The sequence below is a fragment of the Cavia porcellus genome, unplaced genomic scaffold, assembly GCF_034190915.1.
Source record: "Cavia porcellus strain 051 isolate PalLab524CR breed Dunkin Hartley unplaced genomic scaffold, mCavPor4.1 scaffold_13, whole genome shotgun sequence".
In the NCBI taxonomy this organism is placed as follows: domain Eukaryota; kingdom Metazoa; phylum Chordata; class Mammalia; order Rodentia; family Caviidae; genus Cavia; species Cavia porcellus.
This window is the reverse complement of record NW_026947496.1, coordinates 72,174,666-72,199,197: the sequence shown is the minus strand read 5'-3', so window position 1 is coordinate 72,199,197 and position 24,532 is coordinate 72,174,666. Positions and strand designations below refer to the sequence as shown.

At 37.4% G+C, this 24,532-nt stretch overlaps 1 protein-coding gene across 7 annotated transcripts in view; it reads left to right on the top strand.

The window, feature by feature from the left end:
* The window catches only part of Cnot10 (CCR4-NOT transcription complex subunit 10), a 67,729-nt gene that overhangs the window by 15,571 nt on the left and 27,626 nt on the right, over positions 1 to 24,532 (top strand). For 4 of the 7 annotated variants that reach the window (XM_003473400.5, XM_063260444.1, XM_063260447.1 and 1 more), the window contains exons 3-10: positions 375 to 536; positions 3,461 to 3,611; positions 5,997 to 6,139; positions 9,191 to 9,277; positions 9,951 to 10,034; positions 12,857 to 12,974; positions 15,068 to 15,217; positions 16,258 to 16,460. In XM_003473400.5, coding sequence (XP_003473448.3) covers positions 375 to 536; positions 3,461 to 3,611; positions 5,997 to 6,139; positions 9,191 to 9,277; positions 9,951 to 10,034; positions 12,857 to 12,974; positions 15,068 to 15,217; positions 16,258 to 16,460 — 1,098 coding nt within the window. The remainder of the gene's footprint in view (positions 1 to 374; positions 537 to 3,460; positions 3,612 to 5,996; positions 6,140 to 9,190; positions 9,278 to 9,950; positions 10,035 to 12,856; positions 12,975 to 15,067; positions 15,218 to 16,257; positions 16,461 to 24,532) is intronic. The other 3 variants (XM_005005282.4, XM_063260448.1, XM_063260446.1) reach the window with 2 other exon arrangements.

Here is a 24,532-nt window from a genome sequence, read left to right as displayed (position 1 = left end):
ATACTTGCATATTTGAAGTGTATTTACCAGATATGAAAAATTTAGAGTAATATTACTTTTCTTAGCTAGTCTTTGCTATTTACACACTGCTAGCAATATGCACACATATACATCAGTGTACCTATCATAGCTACATGTATGTGTTATAGATATATGTGTCAGTTCAGAGAGTGTTAGGAATAAATATCCATATTTTTAAATTGATATGAATATTGCTTTGTCTAATGATTTCAATTAGTGTATTTAGGGGAACGATCTAAGAATTTTAAAGCTAAAGATAAGTGAAATTATTTGGAAATGATGTGTTGTTCTTAAAGCTGGTATGTAATTTTGTGTGTGCATGTGTGGCTTTTTGTTTTTTGTTTTTTTTTTAGTCTGGAAATTATGATGCCTGTCTACAACACCTTGCCTGTCTACAAGATATAAACAAAGATGATTATAAAATAATTTTGAATACAGCAGTAGCTGAGTTTTTTAAAAGTAACCAAACAACAACAGATAATTTGAGACAAACACTTAACCAGCTGAAGAATCAGGTGATACACAAATGAATTTAACTATAAAAAATTGTTATGTTGATTTTGTGAAAGACAAGTAGCTAAGGAAAATAAATGTGATCTCATTTGTTAATGGCACAATTTCTAATGTATTTGAATTTGTTGATACTAATTTTGTTTGTATAAAGTTGTTATTCCAGGAAATGAAAGGTATGTTATGTATATATGTGTATGCTTTTCCCATGGGTTTTTCATTAACCTGAACAGAATAAACTTATACCAGATTTGAATGAACTTTAGAGTTTTTAAGAATTTAAGTGGAAATATATGAAGAACCTTAACTTCTGAGATACACCTTGTTTATGTATGTCTGATAATATCTTTTTTGGAGGGGGTTCTGGGACTTGAACTCACAACCTCATGCTTGCCAGGCAGGTACTTGTGCCACTGAACTAAATTCTTGGCCTATATCTAGTAATATCTTGATTGTTGATAATACTGTCAAGTTGTTTCAGCATTTGGGGCAAGGAGATGGTTAATTAAATAGAAGATACTCTGATTTATGTCTAATTTGGGGCTCCAGTTGGTTATCATTTTACTGTATTCAAAACAGCCACATTTCTCACATCACAGGGCTAGATCTTTTATGTTGGAGAGGGCTAAGACAGATGGAGTTCTTAAGATCATCTAGCAGACCTAAAAGGTCCACTGCATGACAGGGCTCTAATAAGAACCTACATGCTGCATCTCAGTAGACCCATGAAGCAGCTACTGTAATTTTTCTCATTTTATATGTTGGAGATCTTGAAAAACCAAGAGTATGTTAGCTATTCAAAGACACAAAGCTCTTAAATATTAAGAGTGACATAAACCCAGTTCTGTTTGGCTTTGGAGCTAGTGAGTGTGTGTGTGTGTGTGTGTGTGTGTGTGTGTGTGTGTGTGTGTGGTACCGGGGATTGAACTCACAACCTTGTGCTCTTCAGACAGGTGCTTATACCACTGAGCCAAATCCCCAACCCAGAGCTAGCACTTTTAATTACTTAATGCTGTAGGGATTCCAGAAATACTTCTGAGCTCCTGATCTATAATCAAAAGTACCTTTATACTGTACCTACTCTCGCCCTAGGTATAGTGATCCCTTCAGGTTTTGTATAACTTTATAGAACTAATTTTTAAACTCTGTTAAAATTCCTCAACAAAATGACCATAATCAACATTTATTTAATACTTATTTGATACCAGATTTTTTATTAAATACATTTTATGCCCTATTTCATAAAATTCTAACTTTCAACCCATGACATATTTGCTAATTCAGGGTTGTTTGGGTTTTTATTTTGTTTCATTTTGTTTTTGTTTTTTAGGTTTTGACTTTTGAGTTTGTTTATTTGTTTCAGTTTTGGTTTTGGTTTTCAGTGTAATGAAAACTGAGCCAAAGACCTTCCCAATTAAGTACACCCAGCCCTTTGAATTTTTTAAATTGAGACAGGGTCTTAATAAGTCACTAAGTTGCCCAGGCTGGGGTCTGAAACTCATGATCCTTCTGCCCCAGGGTTCTACACTACTGGGATTATGTGTGCTGCCACCCTAAGCTTGCTATTTCAGTTGTAAAAGTAGGGTTTAAATTGTCTAATAACTTTAAATATAAATCACTGATAAAGAGAGGAGCAGGATTTGACTTACCCAGGCTGACCCCTGAGACTATTGTAACTAATAGAGTCTTCATAAATTTGTACATATCATATTTCAGCATTTTTGTGGATTTATTACCCATGACTCAGAATTTCAGAATCAAAGGAAAGATATCTGCTTTTACGTAGTCCATGTGGTCTCTAACCCTATAGACAGTTTTTTTTAGGACAAATTTGTTTGGCTTTTAACCAGAGGCTTCTGCAGACTTCCTGTTAAGCCAAGAAACTGCTTTTTAAATTTTTTCTCCAGCATTTAGTCTTACTGAAGTTGGCTCAGTACCTTTGAACTCTGAGTTTCTTGCAGGGTTTGTTCGTATGTCTCCTGACTTTTAGATCATACTTCTGTTCTTATTTATGTCATGGACACACTTACCAACCTATCCCAGTTTTTTTTAACTCATTTGGTGTGTTTTTGTTTTGACTGGAGCAATTAATTATTTTGGTGAATTATAGAAAACAGGGCAAAATGGGCTGGAGATATAGCTCAGTGATAGAGTGCTTACCTAGCATGCCTGAGACCCTTGGGTTTGATCCCTAGCAAGACAGAAAAGAAAATGTTGTAAAGTTATTCACATTGTAAGTTAGTCAATTCTGAATACAGAGCACCTTATCTAGCCCCCAATTTTTTCTGGCCACAAACTATTTTGTAGTTTGGGGGTTTTTTCCTTCATTATATAACTACAAGAACATAAGTTGCCTTTTTTCGAAAATGAGATTTTCTGTTTAAAGACACTAATTTTTTTAGTATGGGGGATTGAAATCAGGGTGCTACACATTTAGATAAGTACTCTGTGGTTGAGCTACATCCTCAGCCCATTTAATTTTTTTTTATTTTGAGTCAGGGTCTCAACATACTGTCTATGCTGGCTTCAGATTTACAATCCTCCTGCCTCAGCCCCCCACTTAGGGGGGATTAGAAGATTGCATCACTATACCCAGCTAGTTATAGTTAGTTTTTGTTATTGTTGTTTTTTGTTTTTGTCTTTTTGAGGCAAAGTTTCACTGTGCAGTTAAGGCTGTGAGTTTTAGGGCCAACCTGAACTACATAAAGAGAGCGTCTCTCAAAGAAAGAAAGAAATATTGCCCTGGCCTGGAGATGTAACCCAGTGGTAGAGCAGTTCCCGAGCATGCGTTAGGCTTGGACTCAATCCCCCATGACTTAAAAGAAAAATGTTAACCAGTGTTCTTGTTTACTCATATGAATTCTTTTACTTTTGCCCTTAATTGCCGTATTGTTGTTAGAACATGTTCTCTCCATTGATTGCTTCATAGGTCCACTCAGCTATTGAAGAAATGGATGGATTAGATGATGTTGAAAACAGCATGTTGTATTATAATCAAGCAGTCATTCTTTATCATCTGCGGCAGTATACAGAAGCAATAGCAGTTGGTGAAAAACTTTATCAGTTCATAGAACCTTTTGGTATGTTATCTTTTGTGAAGTCCAGATTTCCTTATATTCTTATACTGGCAAAATTCTCCGGTACTTTTTTTTTCTTTTTGAGGCAGAGTTTGCTGTGCAGTTCAGGCTGGCATTGAACTCACTTTGTAGTCTAGCCTAGCCTCAAACTGGCAGTGATCCTCCTGCCTCAGTACCCTAAGTGCTGGGATTACAGGCATGCATCACCATGCCCAACTCTGGTACTTTTACCTAAATAACCTCAGGCAAAAAATTACATGTCAGTAGTTAAAGGAAAAATAAACTATGTCATCTTTCTCAATGGTTAGAAGAGATAGAAGTTTATGACATTTGATTGATCCAGGTTTTCTTTTAGCACCTCTCTCTATCCAGTTTTTTGAAGATAACTGTTAGGAATACTGTTGGAAAGACTTACTGACTTTTCTTTGCTGTTTAAATATTACTTTGGTAAACTGGATTGTTTCTTACCTCGGTGCCTTTATAAAGAAGAGCATTTGAAATGTTAGAGGGCAGTCTAGGATATTATTTTTGTCTGTTGCCTAACTGCAATTATGGTACATAACTGTAGAGAATATAGTATAAAAATATGTTGCTTTTTGTTCTTACCTAGCTTACTATTGCTGGTCTCAAGTAGGAGTAGTAAGAAAGATAAAGGCAAATATGAAACAGAGTTAATGAAGCAGCAGAGGTGATTAGAGGAGTTGTCAGTGTCCAGCCTCCAGGCAGTCCAGTGTCATTTTGATTGATATTTTGTCTTCTACGTGGTTCTTTTCTTTCCAAAATTAATAGGAGTTTCAAATTGATTAATACCTGATTGCTATGTGCTTACCACAGAACAAGTGGTAGGTGTGGCAGCACCCTGAGGTGCTTTGGGAAGAGTTTAGGATCCTTTCTTGCTGAGAGCTGGTTCCAGGAAGCCATTTTGAGGGTCTTCTATTCTTTCTCTCAACTTTGAGAGCTTGGTGGTTGGACGGACCAGGCAAGAAAGATGTCAGTAAGGCATTGTATAACTGGTAACCACTTTTTTCTATGTAGCTAGCAGTCAGAATTGTGGCCCACTTGTTTTCCTATGAAGCTACTGTTTATGTTTTTTGAATTCCCCTAATAGCCCACACAAGATCTAGTTCATTTGTATCATGGCTGAATAGAATATAGCAATCAGTATAGTCAGGATTCAAATTGACTTGATTTTTCTTATTGAAAATTGTTATGATTATTTTTCTGACTTTTACTACTTGGGGTCTTCTAAAACATTTTATCCTTATAAGAGGAGCTAGATTCATAGCAAAACTGAGAGAAAGGTACAGAGATTCCCCCATGTGCTACTTCCCCTCACTTTAGAGTCTCCCATTTTGGTAAATGTACATCACTATGTTCATTATAATAGATAAACCTGTATTGACATTTCATTATCACACAAAGTCCATACCTTTCATCAGGGTTCACTCTGGGTGGTATATGAGTTAGGACATTCATATCAATTACAGTGCTACACATAGTGTTTTCATTGCCCTAAAAGTTCTCTATGTATTGATTCTCTTTTTTCTTTACAACTTGTGAATTTTTGTTGTTGTTGTTGTCTTTATAGTTTTGCCTTTTCTAGAACACCAAATTTGGAATCACATCTGTCCTAATTTTTCCTTCAGTAATAATTAGTGTGCACAAGGGCCAGTGCTAGGGACCAGACACTGTTCTGGAATCTGGCGATACTATAGAAACCCAAATAAAGTCTTTGGGGTTTTTTGGGGTTTTTTGTTTTTTTATTTTTTGTTTTCGAATCGATTGAATTCATGACCTCACACTTGCCAGGCAGGCACTTGTGCCACTGAGCTAAGTCCCCAGTCCCAAGAAAGTCTTTATTTTCATTAAGTATATTTTCTAATGGTAAAGAAAACACAATGAAGTAGTTTGAATGCTGTGAAATAAAGCTAAATTTGTTTTAAGAGGATAGAGATTGACTATATGGTAATCAAACAAGACCTGAGATATGTCACTATTTAAATAGAAATGTTGCTGGGTATGGTGGCATATACCAGTAATTCCACCATTTGGGAGGTTGAGGCAGGAGAATCCTTGCAAGTTCAAGACCAGCCCAGGCTATAAAGTAAGCTGAAGGCCATCCTGAGCTCCTGAACTGTGTAGTGAGACCCTGTCTCAAAGAGACCAAAAAAATCAAAAACAAAAAAACCATCATAACACAGAGATGTGGTGACGCCTCATAGCATGACATTTTTAGCATAGCACATTACTTTTATTTGTGGCTCCAGATGATAAGCTTTCTTTAAATAAAGATTTGGATTTTGCTCTTCAGAGCTTTGTATGCTTTGGTGGGTAGTCTGAGATATGTGCTTCACTTTGGATTATGACTTTTTTTTTTTTCCCTGCCAGAAGAAAAATTTGCCCAAGCGGTATGTTTTTTGCTTGTAGACCTGTACATCTTAACCTACCAAGCTGAGAAAGCTTTGCATCTTCTTGCTGTCCTAGAAAAAATGATTTCTCAGGGTAGCAATAACAAAAATGGAAAGAACGAGGTAAGTGTTCTGAGATAATAAAATTAAAATTTAGAAATATGATTAATATTTGTGGACATGAAATCTTGACTTTATTGTGGTATAATTCACATAAACTACCCTTTATTTTTTCATTTTGCCTTTGTCCAAACCCAGTAAATTACCATTTTAAAGTGTACAGTTCTGCTGCACATGGTGGTGCACACCTGTACACCCAGCACTTAGGAGGCTGAAGCAGAAAGATCACCATGAGTTCGAGGCCAGCCTTGACCACATAGCAATACCCTCAGAAAAAAAAAAAGAGTAAAGTGTGTATGTAGTTCAGGGTTTTTTTGTTTTAGTATATTCACAGAATTGTACATCAGTTATCACTAACTCCAGAACATTCGTATCACTTCAAAAAGAAGTCCTGTGTTTATTGGCAATTCCTCTCCATTTGCTCTTCCTTGGCAGCCATTGATACGTTTACCTGTCTGCAGATTTGCCCAGTACTAGCTATCTGGCCATTACATCTAAATGATGTCCTTTAATACTCCTTTTTGTGTGTGTGTGTGTGTGTGTGTGTGTGTGTTGAGGCAGGGTCTCACTATGTAGTTTAGGCTGGCCTTGAACTCACTATCTGCTATATAGACCATGGGCCAGAAATTTGGCTCAGGGGCACAAGCGCCTACCTGGCAAGCACAAGGTCATGAGTTCAATCTCCAGTACAAAAAAAGCATTCTTGTCAAGATGTGAAGCAGAGGATACCAATATACTATGTAGCCCAACCTTGCCTCAAACTCATGACAATCCTCCTGCCTCATGCTCCTGAGAGCTTCAGCCTTCTGAGAGCTGGGATAGTGGTTGTGTCTCACCATGCTCAGCAATACATGACCTTTTGTGACTGGCTTCTTTTACTTATTATAATTCTTTGAGACTACCTCCACGTTATACCATGTACTCGGTCCTTTTTTCATGTACTCTATCCTTTTTATGGATGAATACTGTTCCATTCATTATATTAACATATCGTGTTGTTTCAAATTCATTCATCACTTGTTGGGCATTTGGGTTTTCCCTTTTTTAGGGCTATTATAATATTTCTCTGAACTTTGACGTACAGACTCATGTGGGAATGTTTTCAACATTTTGGAGTATACATTTAGGGGTGGAATAACTGAGTAATACAGTAACTGTATGTTACATTAGGAGAAACTACCAGACTTTTCCAGAGTGGCTGCATTGTTTTGCATTACCATCAGAAAATTACAAAAATTATAATTTTTCCATACTTTAAAAAAAAAATTTTACCTGTCTTGGTGATTTTAGTTTTGATGTATATTTCATTAACTAGTAAGGATGTACATTTAGCATCTTGTCATGTATGAGCTGTTTTTACAGAATGTGAAGGTGGAAATTAAACCTATAATCTAGCTAAGTGTGGTAGCATGCACCTGTAGTCCCACCCACTTGGGATGCTAAGATAGGAGATTTGCATGAGCCTGGGGGACTGTCTTCCAGCTCCAAAAGAGAGAGAGAGAGAGAAAGAGATGGAGGAAGGGAGGAAGGAAGGAGTAAAGGAGTTTGATTCATAATCTAAATACACAGGATTGTTTTCATTAGGGAAAGTTTTATCATTAAAGCTGTTTATACATTTATGAAGATTAAGCTTTATTATGTTCTGCTAAGAGACATAGTATATATAAAGAACACATCTTGGACCTCATGTTTTGTTTCTTTTGTTTGTGCTTCTGGTTGTAAAGGGATGCCCATTTTTATTATTCTTGCCCTTTTGTTTTAGCAAAGAAATATTTGCAGGAAACAGATTGTCAGTACCTTTCTGTATAAATTCATGAAGTTAAAGATAAACATCTAACATATTTTCCTTTTTCACCTTAACAAGTACGTATATAAAAGGGACCAAACAATTTTAGTTGAATAATCAGCATTATTCTTCCATGTTACATAGTAAACTACTTAATATTTATAATTCAACACTTAGGATATTTACTAAAATATAATTCAGTTCAGATGTTTGTATGCTCTCATGGATACTAAAGTACAAAAATGTACACTGCAGTTCTTGCTTTCTGGATCTTGAGTGTGAAGGCATAGGAGATTAGGGATGTTTTGGGGGAGTTTGGGTGTTTAATTTGGGCCTTGAATACTTTGACAAGTTCAAAAAGAAGAGCTAGAGCAAGATAACAGTGCTGCTGGAGAAAACAGAACAAAAAATGTAAGCGTCTGGCATGCTGGAGACTTTTTCTGGTAATGAAACAAGCAGGACCTAAGATATGTAATGGAAAGTAGCAGGAGATGCAAACTGCAACATGAGTATGAGTCATAACTTGAAAGTCCTGTACTGCTTTTTTAGGGAGTTGGGATTTGATGATGTTTGTAGCAGAGAAGGTTTTTAAGATGGCAATGACGTGCTCTATTGTGGGTTTTGGAAACAGTTTGAGCCTGGTGTAGTAGTGCAATCCCAACCCTCAGGAGGATGAAGCAGGAGGATCACTTTGAGTTCCGGGGCATCCAAGTTCCAGGGCAGCCTGTGCTATATAGCAAACCTATCTTGAAATGAATGAATGAATGAGAGAGAATAATACCCATTCTTCTTATTTAAAAAAAATCCAATATTATGCTCAACTCTGAGCTTCTTATACATAGTTTCTTATCACCCACTTCAGACTACTAAACCTGAATTTCTGGGAATGGAATCTGGGATTTTGCATTTTTATTTTTTGTTTGTTTTGTTTTTTGTTTTTGTACTGAGGCTTGAACTCACAACCTTGTGCTTACCAGGCAAGTGCTTGAGCCACTGAGCTAAATTCCCAGCTTTGTTTTGGTTTTGAGGTAGTGTCATCAGTAGTTCAGGCTGGCCTTGAACTCCCTATGTAGTCCAGGCCAGCCTCAAACTTGAGACAATCCTTTTGCCTCAGCCTTCTGAGTGGTGGGATTACAACAATGTGCCACAATGCCCAACAAGATTGTACATTTTGAAAATACTCTATAAGTGTTCATATCTGATCACTTGGAACTCAATTATGGTCAAAAATATTTAATTTCAATTAACTTTGTTTCACCATCCTGCAGACTGGTAATAATACCAACAAAGATGGATCTAATCATAAAGCTGAAAGTGGAGCTCTGATAGAAGCTGCAAAATCAAAGATACATCAGGTAGTGTAACCTTTGAAGGGTGGTTATAGTTGATATATATTTGCTTGTACTGTGGTATAAATAATGAAGCAATGTGACCAATCATTGAAAGCAGTATATAATTCAAAGCATGTATATTTATTTGTCTTTGAGGGTATTGTACTTTAGAAGTACATTTATTGTAATCCCAGCACTCGGGAGACTGAGTCAGAAGGATCACAATGAGTTTGAGGCCCTTTAGGCTACATAGTTTGAGGTTGACCTGGACTGTATGGTGAGACCCTGTCTCAAAAAACAAAAAAGAAATACATTTATCTTTCTAAATATATTTTGATTTAAGATGTTAGTGTGATATAATTTCTAGTTATTTTACAAAAAAATTGAGAGAAATGGCCTGGGAATGTATTAGATGATAACATCAACTTGTGATTACCATGTGCAGGTAAGAATTAATAGGTTTTTTTGCTCAGAACTCCAGTGTAAATTGTATTTTACTGTATTTTTAGTGTTTTAAAGTATATTCCAAGCATATAGTCAAAATAAAATACTTAAAATAATTTTAAACTTGTTTTTTCAGTGAACTGATAAAACTATGTTATAAATATATTGGGTTTAATTTCCTTAGCTAGAAAGTAAAACTCTCCCAGAAGGAAATGAACCACACTGCTTACATATTAACATACTTCTTTGACAGTACAAAGTAAGAGCTTATATCCAAATGAAGTCCCTGAAAGCATGCAAAAGGGAAATCAAATCAGTCATGAACACAGCTGGAAATGTGAGTTTCTTCTAGACTATTCTTTTGTTTTTCAGTTTATAATGTTCTTATTTAAAGTATGGGTACTCATCACTTTAAATAATTTATTTTGCACTGGGCATATAAGTGGCAGAGCATGGGCTTGGCATGTGCAAGATCCTGGGTTCTGTTTAGCACCAAATAATTTATCTTAGTATATTATCTTTATTATTATAAAATCTAAATCTTGATATTTAAAGTCCAGAAGTAGTGATCATACTGCATCCATAATTCAATATATTTTTCACTTAAAAGTATAACATCTTGAGCCCGGCATGGTGGCTCACGCCTGTAATCCCAGCATTCGGGAGGCTGAGGCAGGAGGATCGTTGTAAGTTCCAGACCAGCCTGGGCTACAAAGTGAGCTCAAGGGCAGCCTGAACTGCACAGTGAGACCCTGTCTCAAAAAGACCAAAAAAGAAGTACAACATCTTGGACTGGGAATATAGCTCCATGGTAATGTGTTTGCCCACTATGAATGCACAAATCCCTGAGTTCAGTTCCCAACACTGCAAATTAAAAAGAATATTATTGCCTGGTGCGGGGTACATGCCTATAATCCCAGCACTCTGGGAGGCTGAGGCAGGAGTATCACCATGAGTTTGAGGCTGACCTGGGCTACATAGTGACTTCAAACCAAATATGTAAGTGAATAAGGAATGGACTGAGAGTATAGCTCAATGCAAAGCCTCTGGATTCAATACCCTCCTCCCAAAAAAAGAGCATTTTCTTTTTTTTGGTACCAGGGATAGAACTCATTCATGACTTTGTACTTGCCAGTCATGCACTTACGCTGCTGTGTTAAATCCCTGACCCCAAAAAGAGCGTTTTCAGTTTGTAGCCTTTAGAACCTCCATTTTATTTATTGTTACTTTTTTTTTAAACCTCCATTTTAAATACTTGCGTAGTGTTCTGTGAGGGTTTTATCACAGTTCACATAAACATTTTGCTGACATTAGTGATTTATATAATTTTAGCATTTTTTTAGTATTATACTCAAGACATTTATTAAAAATTTAATGATCAGATTATAGCAAAATCCTGTTCCTTCCAAATGCGTTTTGGTTAGAGTATGCCTTTGGTGTTTTCCTGGTACTAGAATATTTGATATATTGTTTCTTCTCCCTTTCCCTCCACCCTGACCCTCTATTGATAAATAATTAAGATGATAGGGGGGAAAAAACGGAATTGTGAAGAGTCTTACTTTTTTAGAAAAACTTGATTTGGAAGTATGAATCAACTGGATATGGTAGCGCAAGCCTGTAATCCCAGTACTCTGAAAGCTGAAGCAGGAGGATGGCAAGTTTATGCCCAGCCTGAGTAATTTAACAAAGCCCTATTTCAAAATAAAAAATTTTTAAATGGGCTGAGATCATAGCTCAGTGTTAAGGGGCTAGGTTCAGTCCTCAGTACTGCTCCCTCTCACCTTACCCCTCAGAAAAGTGTCAACCTTGAAAACCCTTGTTTCCTAGTGACCATAACCTGGATCCTGAGGCAGACCAAAGGAAGAACTAAGATTTCGAAGAAAGGAAAGCCTAAAGCTAAAGTGAATAAATAATGAGGCAAGGATTCCTGCCATCCTCCTGAGTCTGCCTGCTTTTATATTCTTAAGTACTATTTAGAAGACCCTCCACTGTCAGGATCCTTTTTTCTGTTTTGTTGTTCTTTTCAGAACAAGTCTCAGTATGTTGCCTGGGTTGTACGCCTCAGCCCCTCAGTAGCTGAGACTACAGAAGTACAACACCACGCCCAACTCCATGAGGGTTCTTAAGAAGGGCAAGGTGATCCGGAATCTAGAACATGATCTGTTAAAGGGTGAGACTAGTGCTCATTAAAAAAGACTTCCTATTGGATGTGCCAGACATGGTGGCTCACACCTGTAATCCCAGCACTTGAGAGGCTGAGGCAGGAGGATCACTGTGATTTTGAGGCCAGCCTGGGCTACAGAGTGAGTTCAAGACCAATCTGAACTGCATAGTGAAACCCTGTCTCAAAAAAGACCAAAAAAAAAGACTTGCTATTGAAAAACTCTTCCATTTATAGGATGATGCTTTTTATTTCTATTTAGAAAAAGTATTTGGTTATTTGGGTCCTAATGAAAGATGCATTTGTATTTTATATTTTTAGAAATAGGAAAGATCCCTAGTAAGTGCAAGGTCCTGAGTTCAATTCTCGGTACCAAAAAAAATAAATAGGAATGATAGTTATGTCCCCATTAGAATGAAAGACCTACTTTGTGCTCCTAAACTGAGTTCCAGCTAAACAAAGGCAATGGCACCTACCTGCAGTCCCAAGTACCCAGGAAACCAGGGCAAAAAGATCACTTGAGCCTATGAGTTTGAGGCCACCCTAGGCAACACAGTGAGACTCTGTCTCTAAAAGTTAATTGGCTTCTAATTAGTAGTCAAATAAAATATAGTCATTTGAAACTATATAGAAAATATGTGTGTGCATATGTATGTATGTATGTATGTATGTATGTGTGTATGTATGGTGTGTGTATGTAGATCCTGGGGATTAAACTCAAGGTCTTTTGCATATTAGGCAAGTATTCTATCACTGAGCTACATCGCCAGTCCTAAACTATACTGATACATACTTTTTTCTTTATAGATAGACCCTAAATTCTTTCATACAGTTTTTAGTCTTTTAGGTTGTAAGAACAGTGAAAAAGTTAGACCATATATAGTTTTTTGTGACCATAACTTAATGGATTCATTCATGCTTTTCAAATATATGCCTAGGCAACAGTACAATTATGATCTTGCATTAGGCTGCAAGTAACTTTTATATTTCCTTTTCAGTCTGCACCTTCTCTGTTTCTTAAAAGCAATTTTGAGTACTTAAGGGGCAATTATCGAAAAGCTGTGAAGCTATTAAATAGTTCGAACATTGCTGAGCATCCAGGATTCATGAAAACAGGTAAAAAAGAATTATCTACCTGGCTCATCTATGCCTTGTTACCTCCCACCCAACCCATGCCCTGGACTGTTTTCAAAGTGATTTTTTTTTGCTGATTTTAAATGAAAATGTTGTAATGTTCTGCTGTAGAAATTCCTGGAATTTTAGTTCATGATTTGTTGTAAAAAGTCTATTACTTTTTCTTTCACTTTTCTTTCTTTCTTTTTTTTTTTTTTTTTTGTCTTTTTCTTTTTTGTTGGTACCAGGGATCAAACTCACGACTGCCTGCTTGCAAGGCAGGCGCTTATGCCCCTGAGCTAAATCCCCAGCCCCTCTTTCACTTTTCTTAACCTCACTTGTTTTTTCTTTCTTTTTGGTTTTTAATATCAACTTAGAAATTGTATACAAGGAATAAGATCCTTGGGGTTTTGCTTTGTGGAGTGAGACCTTTTTAAGGAAATGAGATAGTAATTTTAGTTTTTTCCTTTTCCCAGAAAAGCGGTAAATATTATAGTGATTTATTTAAACTATTACTTATATCAAAACTATTTCTATAAACTTAGAAAAATAGTAATTATTCTTGTCTATTTAGAAAGTTAATTGCTTAATACCAAACGTAAAATGAAAAGTTTAAGTGGTAACTGTTACAAAGGTTTGTACCCTTGCTATTTGATTTTATTTATTTAGTATTTTGTTTTGTTTTGTTTTGTTTTGTTTTGTTTTGGGTACCAAGAATCAAACTCACGAACTCACGTTTGCCAGGCTGGTACCATGTCACTAAGCTGTATCCCCAGCCCACCATTGCTATTTTAGGATAGGAAAGAAAATTGCTCAAGAAATGAGGGTAAACTATTATTTAAAATGCTAGTGTTGTATGAAGTTTAAAGTATAAATAAGTGACTATAGATATTAATTACAGAGTAGATGGATAACATGCATGAGTCCAGTTCCCAGCACCAAAAAGAAAAGAAAAGCAAAAAGTTAACGAGTTGTTTGATTTGTTTCGGTGTTTTGAATTATCTTCAAACACATACATAGTACACATACTAATGTACTCAAGCCTTCCACCTTTCAGTGCACTGGATTGGAGGCGTGACAATGAAAAGGACAGCTTTTTAAATTTTTGTAGAGGTATTTTATTCTAGATGCCTGTTTTTAGTTCTGAATTTTTGTTTTTTTGAACCTAGGAATGCTGAGCTACATCTATATGACCAGCCCACCTGCACTTCCCTGTCTCTCCCTCCCTCTCTTTCCTCGACTCCTCTCCTCAGCCTCTGCTCCTCCTTTCTTTTCTTTTTGTCTCTGTCTTTCTGCCTGTCTGCCTTTCTTTTTCTTTCTGGGACTAAAATTGAATCTAGAGCCTTGACACTGAACTATATCCTCAGCCCCCTTTTCTTTTAACTTTTGAGACAAAGTCTCTTTAAGTTGCCCAGGCTAGGCTTAAACTTGTGATTCTCCTACCTCAGCTTTCCAGAGTGCTGATATCTCATAGGTTTGTAATACCATGCTGAGTTTTTTGTTTCTGTTTTTTGTTTTTTGTTTTTGTTTTTTTCTTTCAGTCCTGGTGATGTAACCCAGGGCCTCACACATGCTAAGCAAGCACTGTACCACTAAACTACATTCCGAAGCCTTGTTTTTTAACTTAGTAATCAGGTCTTGCTAAAGTGCCCAGGCTGACCTAGGACTTGGTAGTCTTCCTGTCTCATCTTCTCTAGCAGCTAGAGTTAGGCATGTGCCACCACACCTTGCTGATTTTTCATATTTTAATGAGGAATATAGTTTAATATAGAGACCTGGGATTCAATCCCCAATACTGCAAACAGAATTAACCTACGTAATATAATTCATCTTGTATAAAGGCTGTCAAGGTTCAAATTACTTACTTGTTTATTTAATACTGGGGATTGAACTCAACATGGAAGATCACGTCCCCAGTCCTTTTTTTTTTTTTTTTTTTTTTTCAGACAGGGTCACACTGTACTGCTCAGGCTAGCCTCCAACCTCCACTCCTCTTTCCTCAGCCTTCTGAGTAGCTGAGTTTACGGTCATTTGCCTTCACTCACATCCAGCAAGAGTATGATTTTTTTGTGGAAAAAATTTATTTGTGTTTTCAGGTGAATGTTTGCGATGCATGTTCTGGAATAACCTTGGTTGCATCCATTTTGCCATGAGCAAGCACAATTTGGGAATTTTTTACTTTAAGAAGGCACTGCAAGAGAATGACAACGTCTGTGCACAGCTCAGCGCCGGGAGCACTGACCCAGGTGAGCCCAGCACTTGGGAACAGTTTGTATTTTACTGCTCAATAAAAGAATAAACCGGGGGTGGTGATTCACGCCTGCAATCCGAGCACTTGGAAAGCTGAGGCAGGAGGATCCTTGAGAGTTCCAGACCAGCCTGGGCTACAAAGTGAGCTCAAGGCCAGCCTGAACTGCACAGTGAGACCCTGTCTCAAAAAGGCAAAAAGAGGCTGGGAATTTAGCTCAGCAGCATAAGCACCAGCCTTGTAAGCAGGCAGTGGTGAGTTCGATCCCTGGTACCGATAAAAAAAAAAAAAAAAAAAGACAAAAATAAATAAATAATATGATGTAAAGAGTAAAATTTTTTTGTTTGTTTGTTTTTGAGACAGTCTTGCTGTGTAGTTCAAACTGGCCTTGAACTCACCTTGTGGCTCAGACATTCATAGCACTCCTCCTGCCTCAGTCTGAGATTACAGGCATGCACCACTATACCCAGTGGGAGCAATTCTGAATTACAGAAAATTTGTTAAGTTCATTTTCTTTCATGCATTTAAAGTCAGTACCACTGCATGATAATGTTATGCACTGTATTTGATTAGCCAAAATTTGTATTTCTACTGGGTGTTGTGGTGCATGCCTGTAATCCCAGTTTAAATTAGTTGTCTAATTTTAAAAATAATGACAACATATTTAACTGATACACATTCTAAATAACAAGTAGTCTTATTACAGATAATGAATAAATCATTAAATAAGTGATCACATGTCAATAAAATGGTTAACCAAGCTGAAAATGAAAGAGGGAACTCTACTTTCCTAGAGCAGTGCTGCCTGCATTGCTGACAGATGAGCAGACATCTCTGGGCCTACCAGCATCTACAATTGAGATGACTGGATAATATCTGTAAGCTTTCACCACTGATGAAATCTATTGCATTTTCAGATTTTGGCACTTACTTTAAATGTGGTGTTAAACATGGTAGGGTTCAAGTACTTACTAGAATTAAAGTCTTCAGTGTAACTGTTACTTTAATGATTTATTCCCATTGAATTTTTATTGCTAGGCAAAAAATTTTCAGGAAGACCCATGTGTACTTTATTAACCAACAAGAGGTATGAGTTGCTGTATAACTGTGGGATTCAGCTTCTTCACATCAGAAGGCCTCTTGCTGCCTTCGAGTGTCTGATTGAAGCTGTTCAGGTTTATCATGCAAATCCTCGCCTATGGTTACGGCTGGCTGAATGCTGCATTGCTGCCAATAAGGGGGTGAGTGCTGCTTGGCTACTTTGTTTTTTAACAATTTCTCTTCATTTCTTACATGGAAAGCAGAGAATACTTGGAACATGTAAGACCTCATTTTTGTTTTAACCCTCATTGAATTCTATAATTTTGCTGTTTTGTATTATTGAGGGAAATTAATTTCAAAAAGTCCTTTGTTAATAGCCTGGTTCTTGGTCAGTGTGTCACTTTGGCATTGAAGCCAGTGAGAAGATGCTGTCTGTTGGGACAGCAAGCTGCTAGCTGCTGGGACAGGGCTTATACATCTGCTGGTGTGAGGACAATATGTACACCAAGGATGAGAGGAAGACTGGTAATAGAACATGGAAAGAACTACTTTTACTTCAATGCTTAGGGCTTTTATTTTATTTCAGTAAAAGGTAGTAGAACTCCTGGATTACAAGGCTATTTCTGACATATTTGTGCCTAAGTAGATAGGGAAATAAGCCAGTTTACAATTGTTATTATATCTGCAGATGACAGTTGTTAGAAGCCGTTTGAATCTGAGTTGAAAGGGTGTTATGTTTTGTGTGCACATATCGCCACAAAGCCTCATGCAGCTGTAGGTGGGGCTTTTTCAGAGGTGGCTGGCTTTAGAGTGTGTGGTTGATTCATGATGCATGCTAGGATTAAGGCTGCCAAGATTAAGGGTGAGTGATTACTAAATCAGTCCACTGATTGGGTTAGCACTGTCCTAATCCCAGTAGACTGGATTCAGTGTAAAAGCTTGTCTTGGTCCTTTCCTGACTTGCTTTTTTTCTGCTGCCATAAACCTGTTCTCTTCTGTGTTGCCCCTCTGCCAAGTCACCTTGCTTCAGAACCAACCAATTATGCACTGAAACATGTATAAACTGTGAGCTAAATAAACCATTCCCCCTTTAATTTTGGTTTTTGCTTTGCTTTGTTTTGTTTTGTTTTTGATACTGGGGATTGAACTCATGACCTCATGCTTGCCAGGGAGGCACTTGTACATATATCCCCAGCTCCCCCTTTAACTTTGAAAGTCAGGTAATTTGTCTCAGCATGAGAGAAAATTAACTAAGAAGAGTCAGTGGGACTTTGGGGAAGGACAAATTAAATTATCAGATATATAATTCTGATATTATCCTATTTCCTGTTCTCCTGCCCTCCCCATGATCTCTGGTTGTGTGAAATCTCCAGGTACTGACATGATGAGGTTTGCCTGATGCACCTGCCATGGGTGATACAGGATGTTGAAGCTCTTTTACTTAGCAGCAATTTCTTTTTTTTTTTTTTTTTTTTTTTTTTTTTGTCTTTTTCATTTTTATCAGTACCAGGTATCGAACTCAAAACTGCCTGCTTGCAAGGCAGGCGCTTATGCCGCTGAGCTAAATCCCCAGCCCCCAGCAGCAATGCAGCAATTTCGAGAAACAACTTATAAAAACAAAGAGATTAAAGAAGTATGTGTCCCTGGCAGTGTTCGCAATCAGTGTATAAGTAACGTGTGATATGAACACACCAAGGGAGAGAGACCATTGGTGATGTCTTTGATCTATGTAATTGTACTTTACTTGCTTGCTTTTTTTTTTTTTTTTTTTTTTTGTACTGAGGCTCGAACTCATGACCTCATCCTTTTCAGGCAGGTGTTTATGCCACTGAGCTAAATCCCAGCCCCATACTTTGCTTCCTTTTTTATTTGTTTTGGTTTTTGAGATAGTTTCCTTGTGTAGTTCGAACTGGCCTTGAGTGGAGATCCTCCTACCTCAGCCTCAAAACTGCTGGGATTACAGGAATATAATGCCATACCCAGCCATACTTTGTTTTCCTAAAAGGCAGCTTTCTTTTATGAACTTGATTGTGCTAGTATTTAGTGCATATACATTTCTACAGTTCTCTCTTCCTGTTGAATTGTTTCTTTAGCCAATATGTAATCACCTGCTGTGCCTTTGTCTGATCGTAAGGTAGCTACTGCTGCTTATTTTAGGGCTCCCATTGCAAAGAATGGCATTTTTCTTCCTTTAGTTTTTTAGTCTGGTGAGTTTCTTTTTGGATTAAATGTTTTCTTGTATGAGACATACTGTTGGGTTTTGGTTTTGTTGACCCATTCTGCCAATCTGAATCCTTTGAGTGAGGACCATTCGTGTTGAGAGTTATTATTGAAACTTACTGACTTGTTCTTGTCATGGTATTATTTCCTATTGCCAATTCCTTGTTTTCCCTTTTGCTTATCAGCTCAATGTAAACAGTCTTCCCATTACTCTTTCTGACATCATAGGCTTCATTTTCTCTTTCTAGGATATCCTTGGAAATTTTATAGAGTATTGGTTTGATGGTCATGATTTTTTTTTTTTTTTTCTTGAGACAGGTCTCTGTCTAGTTCAGGCTGGCCTTGGGCTCACTTTGTAGCCCAGGCTGGTCTCAAAATTGCAATGATCCACCTGTCTCAGCCTCCTGGGATTACAGGAATGTGCCACCACACCTGGTTCTAGTCATGAATTTCTTAAGGTGCTCTTTGTTGCGGAAATACTTTATTTCTCTACTTTTGAAGGATAGTTTTGCAGGATATGTTAGTCTTCAAACACTTCACTCCAGTCTTCTGGCCTTTAAAATTTATGTTAAGAAGTGAAAATTAAAAAACAAAAAAAAAAAAGAATTGTATAATTCCAAAAAAAAATGTATAAATCTAGTGGATTCACCTTTATAAGTGGTTTGTTGCTTTTCTTTGACGGGCTTTTTTGTTTGTTGGTTTTTTGGTTTTTGGAGATAAGATCTTGCTATGTAGCTCACCTGGCCTCAAATTCTCACTAATCCTCCTGCCTCAGCCTCACTACTGTGTTGGATTTGTTCCTCCTGGGATTTGATAACATAATGTATCAGGGAGAAGTTATTGTCTGATCTTGGCTATTTGGAATTTTGAGTATACATTATATTCTTTCACCTCGAAGGTCATGGTGGCACATGTAATCCCAACACTAAGAAAGCTGAGGCAGGAAAATCACTGTGCGTTCATGGCCAGCCTAAACTACGTAGAGAGACCCTGTCTCAAAAAAAAAAAATGAAACAAAAATCCTCCCCCATACTTGGAAAGTTTTCTGCTGTGATTTCTGTGAACTGATTTTTTTTTTTAGAATGTTATTTGTGCCATGTTCTGATTTTTCAGTAATTTTAGTTAATATTAGTTTATAAAAAATAAAAATAAAAACAGGCAAACCAGATATTGGCATACAGTAAAAACCAGCTAATAGCAACCCCAATAAAAGCTAGAAAAGAAGTTAAGGAAGGGAAAAAAGCAATCACCATTAGAAAAAAGAAGAAAATTTTAGAGAAATATGAGGGTGGCATTCATGTGACTGATCTCACGAACATGAACAGCATTTGAAATCCACCATCTCAATAGTCCTACAGAGAAAAGATTTGTATAAGGAAGCTAGTGTTACTAAAGATGTTATGCAAATTAGTAAGTTACAATCAACAATAAGGTAGAAAGACTACTATTATATTACTGTGAATAAACAAAAGATAGATGGCAAGTTATAACCTAACTGAGTCTATAATTTGTGAAAAGCTAGGAGCATAAATGCAGATCTCATAATGGATAATCAATTAAGTGATGATGGTGAAACATTTAGTGGCAGTAAGGAGCGGTTTCAAAATTTTAGAGTGAAAATCAGGGTTCATAGCATCACTAGGCATGGTAAAGCAGCTAGTGTTTTAACAGGGCTGCTGAAAATTACATACACCACTTCTAAGTGATGACACAGGAATGGCTTCTGTAAGTTTTCAGCTGTGATGAAACTGACCTTTTCTGGAAGAAAATGCATACAGTACCCAGAAGAGAAGAAAGTGCTAGGCCACAAGCCTATGAATGATAGGCTAGCATTACTACTATGTTCCACTGTGAGTGGTGACACCTCAAGATAAAGCATCTCTTGATTTATCACTCTGAGATCCTAGGTATTCAAAAAAATGAAGTCCTGAAGTGGGGTAGGGTCATGTGAAGATCCAACACAAAAGCCTGCATAACAAGAGCACTTATTCTTGAGTGGATCCGGGAGACTTTCTGTCCTACTGTTAAGAGATACCTAAACGACAAAAGTTTACCACTTAAGGCTCTCTTCATCATGAACAATATTTCTGCTCACCCACAACATTTGGAAGAAGAATCAGCTGAAGAATTCCTCCTCAGTTAAGTTCCTCCCACCTAATACAGCCCCTCTACTGCAGCTTAAGGGCCAGTAGGTTATAGGTAACTTCAAAAAGTTATGTATATATAACAAGGAACTGTTGCTGAAGTGCTTCCAGATGGTCTCAGATACAGATTTAACCCTTAAAGAGTTCTGAAAGAAACATTACAACATCCTTTTCTGTGTGGGGTTAATTGAGAAATCCTGGGCCATTGTCTCCAAGTTAAACACTGAAATCTGCCTGAAAGAAAATGTGACCTAAAATTATACAAGACAGAGACTTGGAAGGCTGTGCAGAAGAGTTGACCCTGTGGTTGATGACACTGTCCCTATAGCAGTCCATAGGCTTTCTGATAGACAGTGGTGATGTTGAGTGGAGGAGGAATACTTAGAGGAACTTTAGTAACTTCTGGCCAAGCAATAGAGAATGGCAGTTAAGGAGCTTTTTAAGGAGGAAGGAGAGTATCAACAATCAGTGCAGCAAAATTCTTTTGAAATAAAGGAAATCCAAAGAAGATGGACAGAGAAGATGGAAGAACATGGCGGATAAATAGCAGCAGCCTCTGAGGCTCTTGGAGAAACCGCACTTGAAATCTAGGAATGGTGCCGGACAGGAAGTTCAGGCAAGGGGGGATATTCTTTGCTGACCCAGGAACGAACTAAATTAAGAGAAACCATCTGGAAATGCAATCCTGGTGAGACAGCAGGCACAGATAAGGTATCAGCACGGAAGCTGGACCCGTGCCACTGGAAACTGCAATTTGAATTACCTGCAGCCACTGTTGTGTCCCAGTCGGCACAGCAGGAAGAGAGGTGCAAAAGCTCGGAGAGTGGGAAGCATTGAAAGGAGTTGGGAGCAGGACTGGCTGGGTGCCCAGCATCGACCTGCGGTGAGTGAGCAAGCGAGCGAATCGGACCCTTACATAGAGAAGTATGTCCTCAGCAGAGGACACACTTGGACCTGGCAGACTTCCCGGAATGAGAAGCTGCAGTGACTTCAGTCACATATCCCCCTCTCAAGCAGGATTGGTGGGGAGTGCCTAGCCTGTGAGACGCCGCTGGCTGAGACCCAATAGGCTAGCCCAACTCAGGTCCCAGCGCCTGAAGGTGCACCCTAGAGGCGAGGCCTTGGGGTAGGTTGACCTGGAGGGGCGGGCCCAGCAGAGGCTGCCCTGGTCTGTGTCTCCCTAGTACACTGCAGTGGGCGGGGACACCTAGCCAGCGCAATTCAAACAGACTGTGGCCGACAGGGAAGGAAGCTGGGCCTCCTATACACGCTTAAATATAAGGAACAAAGAATATGGGAAGAGGGAGCAACAAGAAAGGGTCCTCACCCCCAATCCTGAGAAACACGCCATAGTAGACATGGCACCAATAGATATAAAGCACTATCTCCAGAGCCTCATAGACGAGTTCAGGAATGAAGTTATTAATGACCTGAAGCAAGACATAAGCAGAATAGTTAGAGAAATGCTAAGCACCACCCAAGAAAAAACAGGTGGTAGAATGGAAGAACAGAAAAAAAGGGGAGAATTGTTTGATGGAGAAAATAGAGAAAACATTGAATACATGAAGCAGGTTCAAAGAGATTACCAGGAAACTGAAAACTCTGTAGAAAACTGGCATAACAGCTTGAAAGAAACTAAGGACAGATTATCTGAACTGGAGGGCAGATTTGTAATATGGGAGCATGAAATGAAAAACTTCTTAAAAATAACAAAAAAACAACAATACAAAAACTAGAAGATGATAAGAGGATCTATAACTTAAGAATCAAGAACATAAGAGAAGAAGTGGGGACACAAACAAATGAACTACAAAAGCTATTCACAGAAATAATCGGAGAGAATTTCCCTAATTTGGCAAATAGTAAAAATACTCAGATATATGAGGCATACTGGACCCCAGCAACTTACAACCCAAACAGAGCTACACCCAGGCATATAATAATCAAAATTCCGGAAATCCAGTATAAGAACAGAATATTAAAAGCCGTCAGAGACAAGAAACAGATCACTTACAAGGGAACACCCATCAGAATTACAGCAGACTTCTCGGCACAAACCTTCAAATCACAAAGAGTGTGGGGGGAAATAATTCAAGCTTTGAAAGATAATAACCTCCAGCCAAGATTGATATATCCTGCACAACTGTTCCTAGAAATTGATGGAAAAACAAGGTGCTTCCAGATAAAGAGGAACTAGGGGAATTTGCAACCACTAATTCAACTCTACAGAGAATACTGCAGGATAGTCTAAAAAAAGAAAATACCAAGATTCCAGAAATAGTGGCAGAGAGGCCACAATGAATGGAGCAGAAAATGAAATGAAGAATGACAAACTGACAACAAACGACAGAAAAAGAGCTCAACAGAAATGAGGCAGAGAAGATCGGAAGGTAGGAACAGCAATTTAGGAGAAAACAAGACATCATAATAGCTAGTGCTGATTTAGTATCATCTTGTTTTGAAGTCCCATCAAACGTGTATTCTTCAGTCTCCATTAGTCTTAAAAGGTTGTATCTTATTGGATTTTATTATATATGATAATATAAGCAAAAACTTTTATAGACAAGGAGTTTATATACAAACCATTGTTCATTTTCTGTTAATTTGTTCTAAATACCCTGTAATAATGTCATTCTCTTGAATGGTTTTATAGTGTTGTGATATGTTTGGTGCTACAATATAAGAAGTTATACTCAAAGATTTCAAGGAAAGAGACACTATGGTAACTATTTTTGTCAGGATATCTTGTGGTGAAACACTTGGTTTGCTTAAATGATTATGATTTGACCTGCGCTGTTCTGTTATGCCCTCTTTTATCTCAATCCTCCTTTTTTTAAATTATTTACTTTTTTCTTTTTATTTTTTTAATTAAGGGAAAAATAAAAAATAGCAGGATACATTATAGTAACCTACTTTGATTTCCTATTAACTTGATTTGAAATCCTGTATTGCCCTCACCATCTTGTTTTGACTGATTTTCCTCTATTCTGCTGTATAGGCATAACTGTGACGACAGTAAGAATCATTATGATGCCCATTCCGATTGACTATTATTTTCTTTTAAAATCCTGTAATGTCTCCAGTGCTTTGGTTTTATTCTTTACTGTTTAGTTCAATTTTATTATAACTGCCAATTCTTCTTAAAATAGCAAGAGGCAGTACGGTAACCATTGTTGATCACCTTTTATTTTGTTTTTACATTATCTATTATGTCCATCCTTTTGATTTGACTGACTCTGTTCTGATATGTCGCATTTGGTTTTACTCTCTTCAAAAAAAATAATAAGAACTGTGGGAGTAATAAAACCCAAAATGTGTAATTGTCATTCTACAAAAAAAAAAAGAAAAGAAAGTGCTCTAAAGGTTATAACTGCATATATGTTTAAGTGTATAAGATAGATAACCATATTACTGAGTGTTTTTTTGGATCAATGAACAAAACTGTTTGCACTCTCACTGTTTGAAAGTCCACTTTATGTGCTTCAATTTTGTAACTTGAACAACTATTTCTAAGATGAGAATATGTAATCTATTAACTAGTGATTTCTTGCTGTTTATTTTTTAAATTTTATATTACTTGTACCCTTTTTCTGTTTTTTTTTTTCCCCTTTTTCTGCTTAAATAAAAAAAAATTAAATTAAAAAAAAAAAAAAAAGAAGATGGACAGAGCTGTAAACATTTGTAGAGAGGACCCACCCGGGGGCTGGGGATTTAGCTCAGCGGCATAAGCGCCTGCCTTGTAAGCAGGCAGTCTTGAGTTCAATCCCCGGTACCGATAAAAAGGAAAAAGACAAAAAAAAAAAGAAAAGAGAGGACCCACCCAGAGAGAAAAATCCATTCATTGCATTCACTTGCTTAAAGACAATGTCATGTCATACTACAAAACAATGTTAAAGAAAAGACAGAAA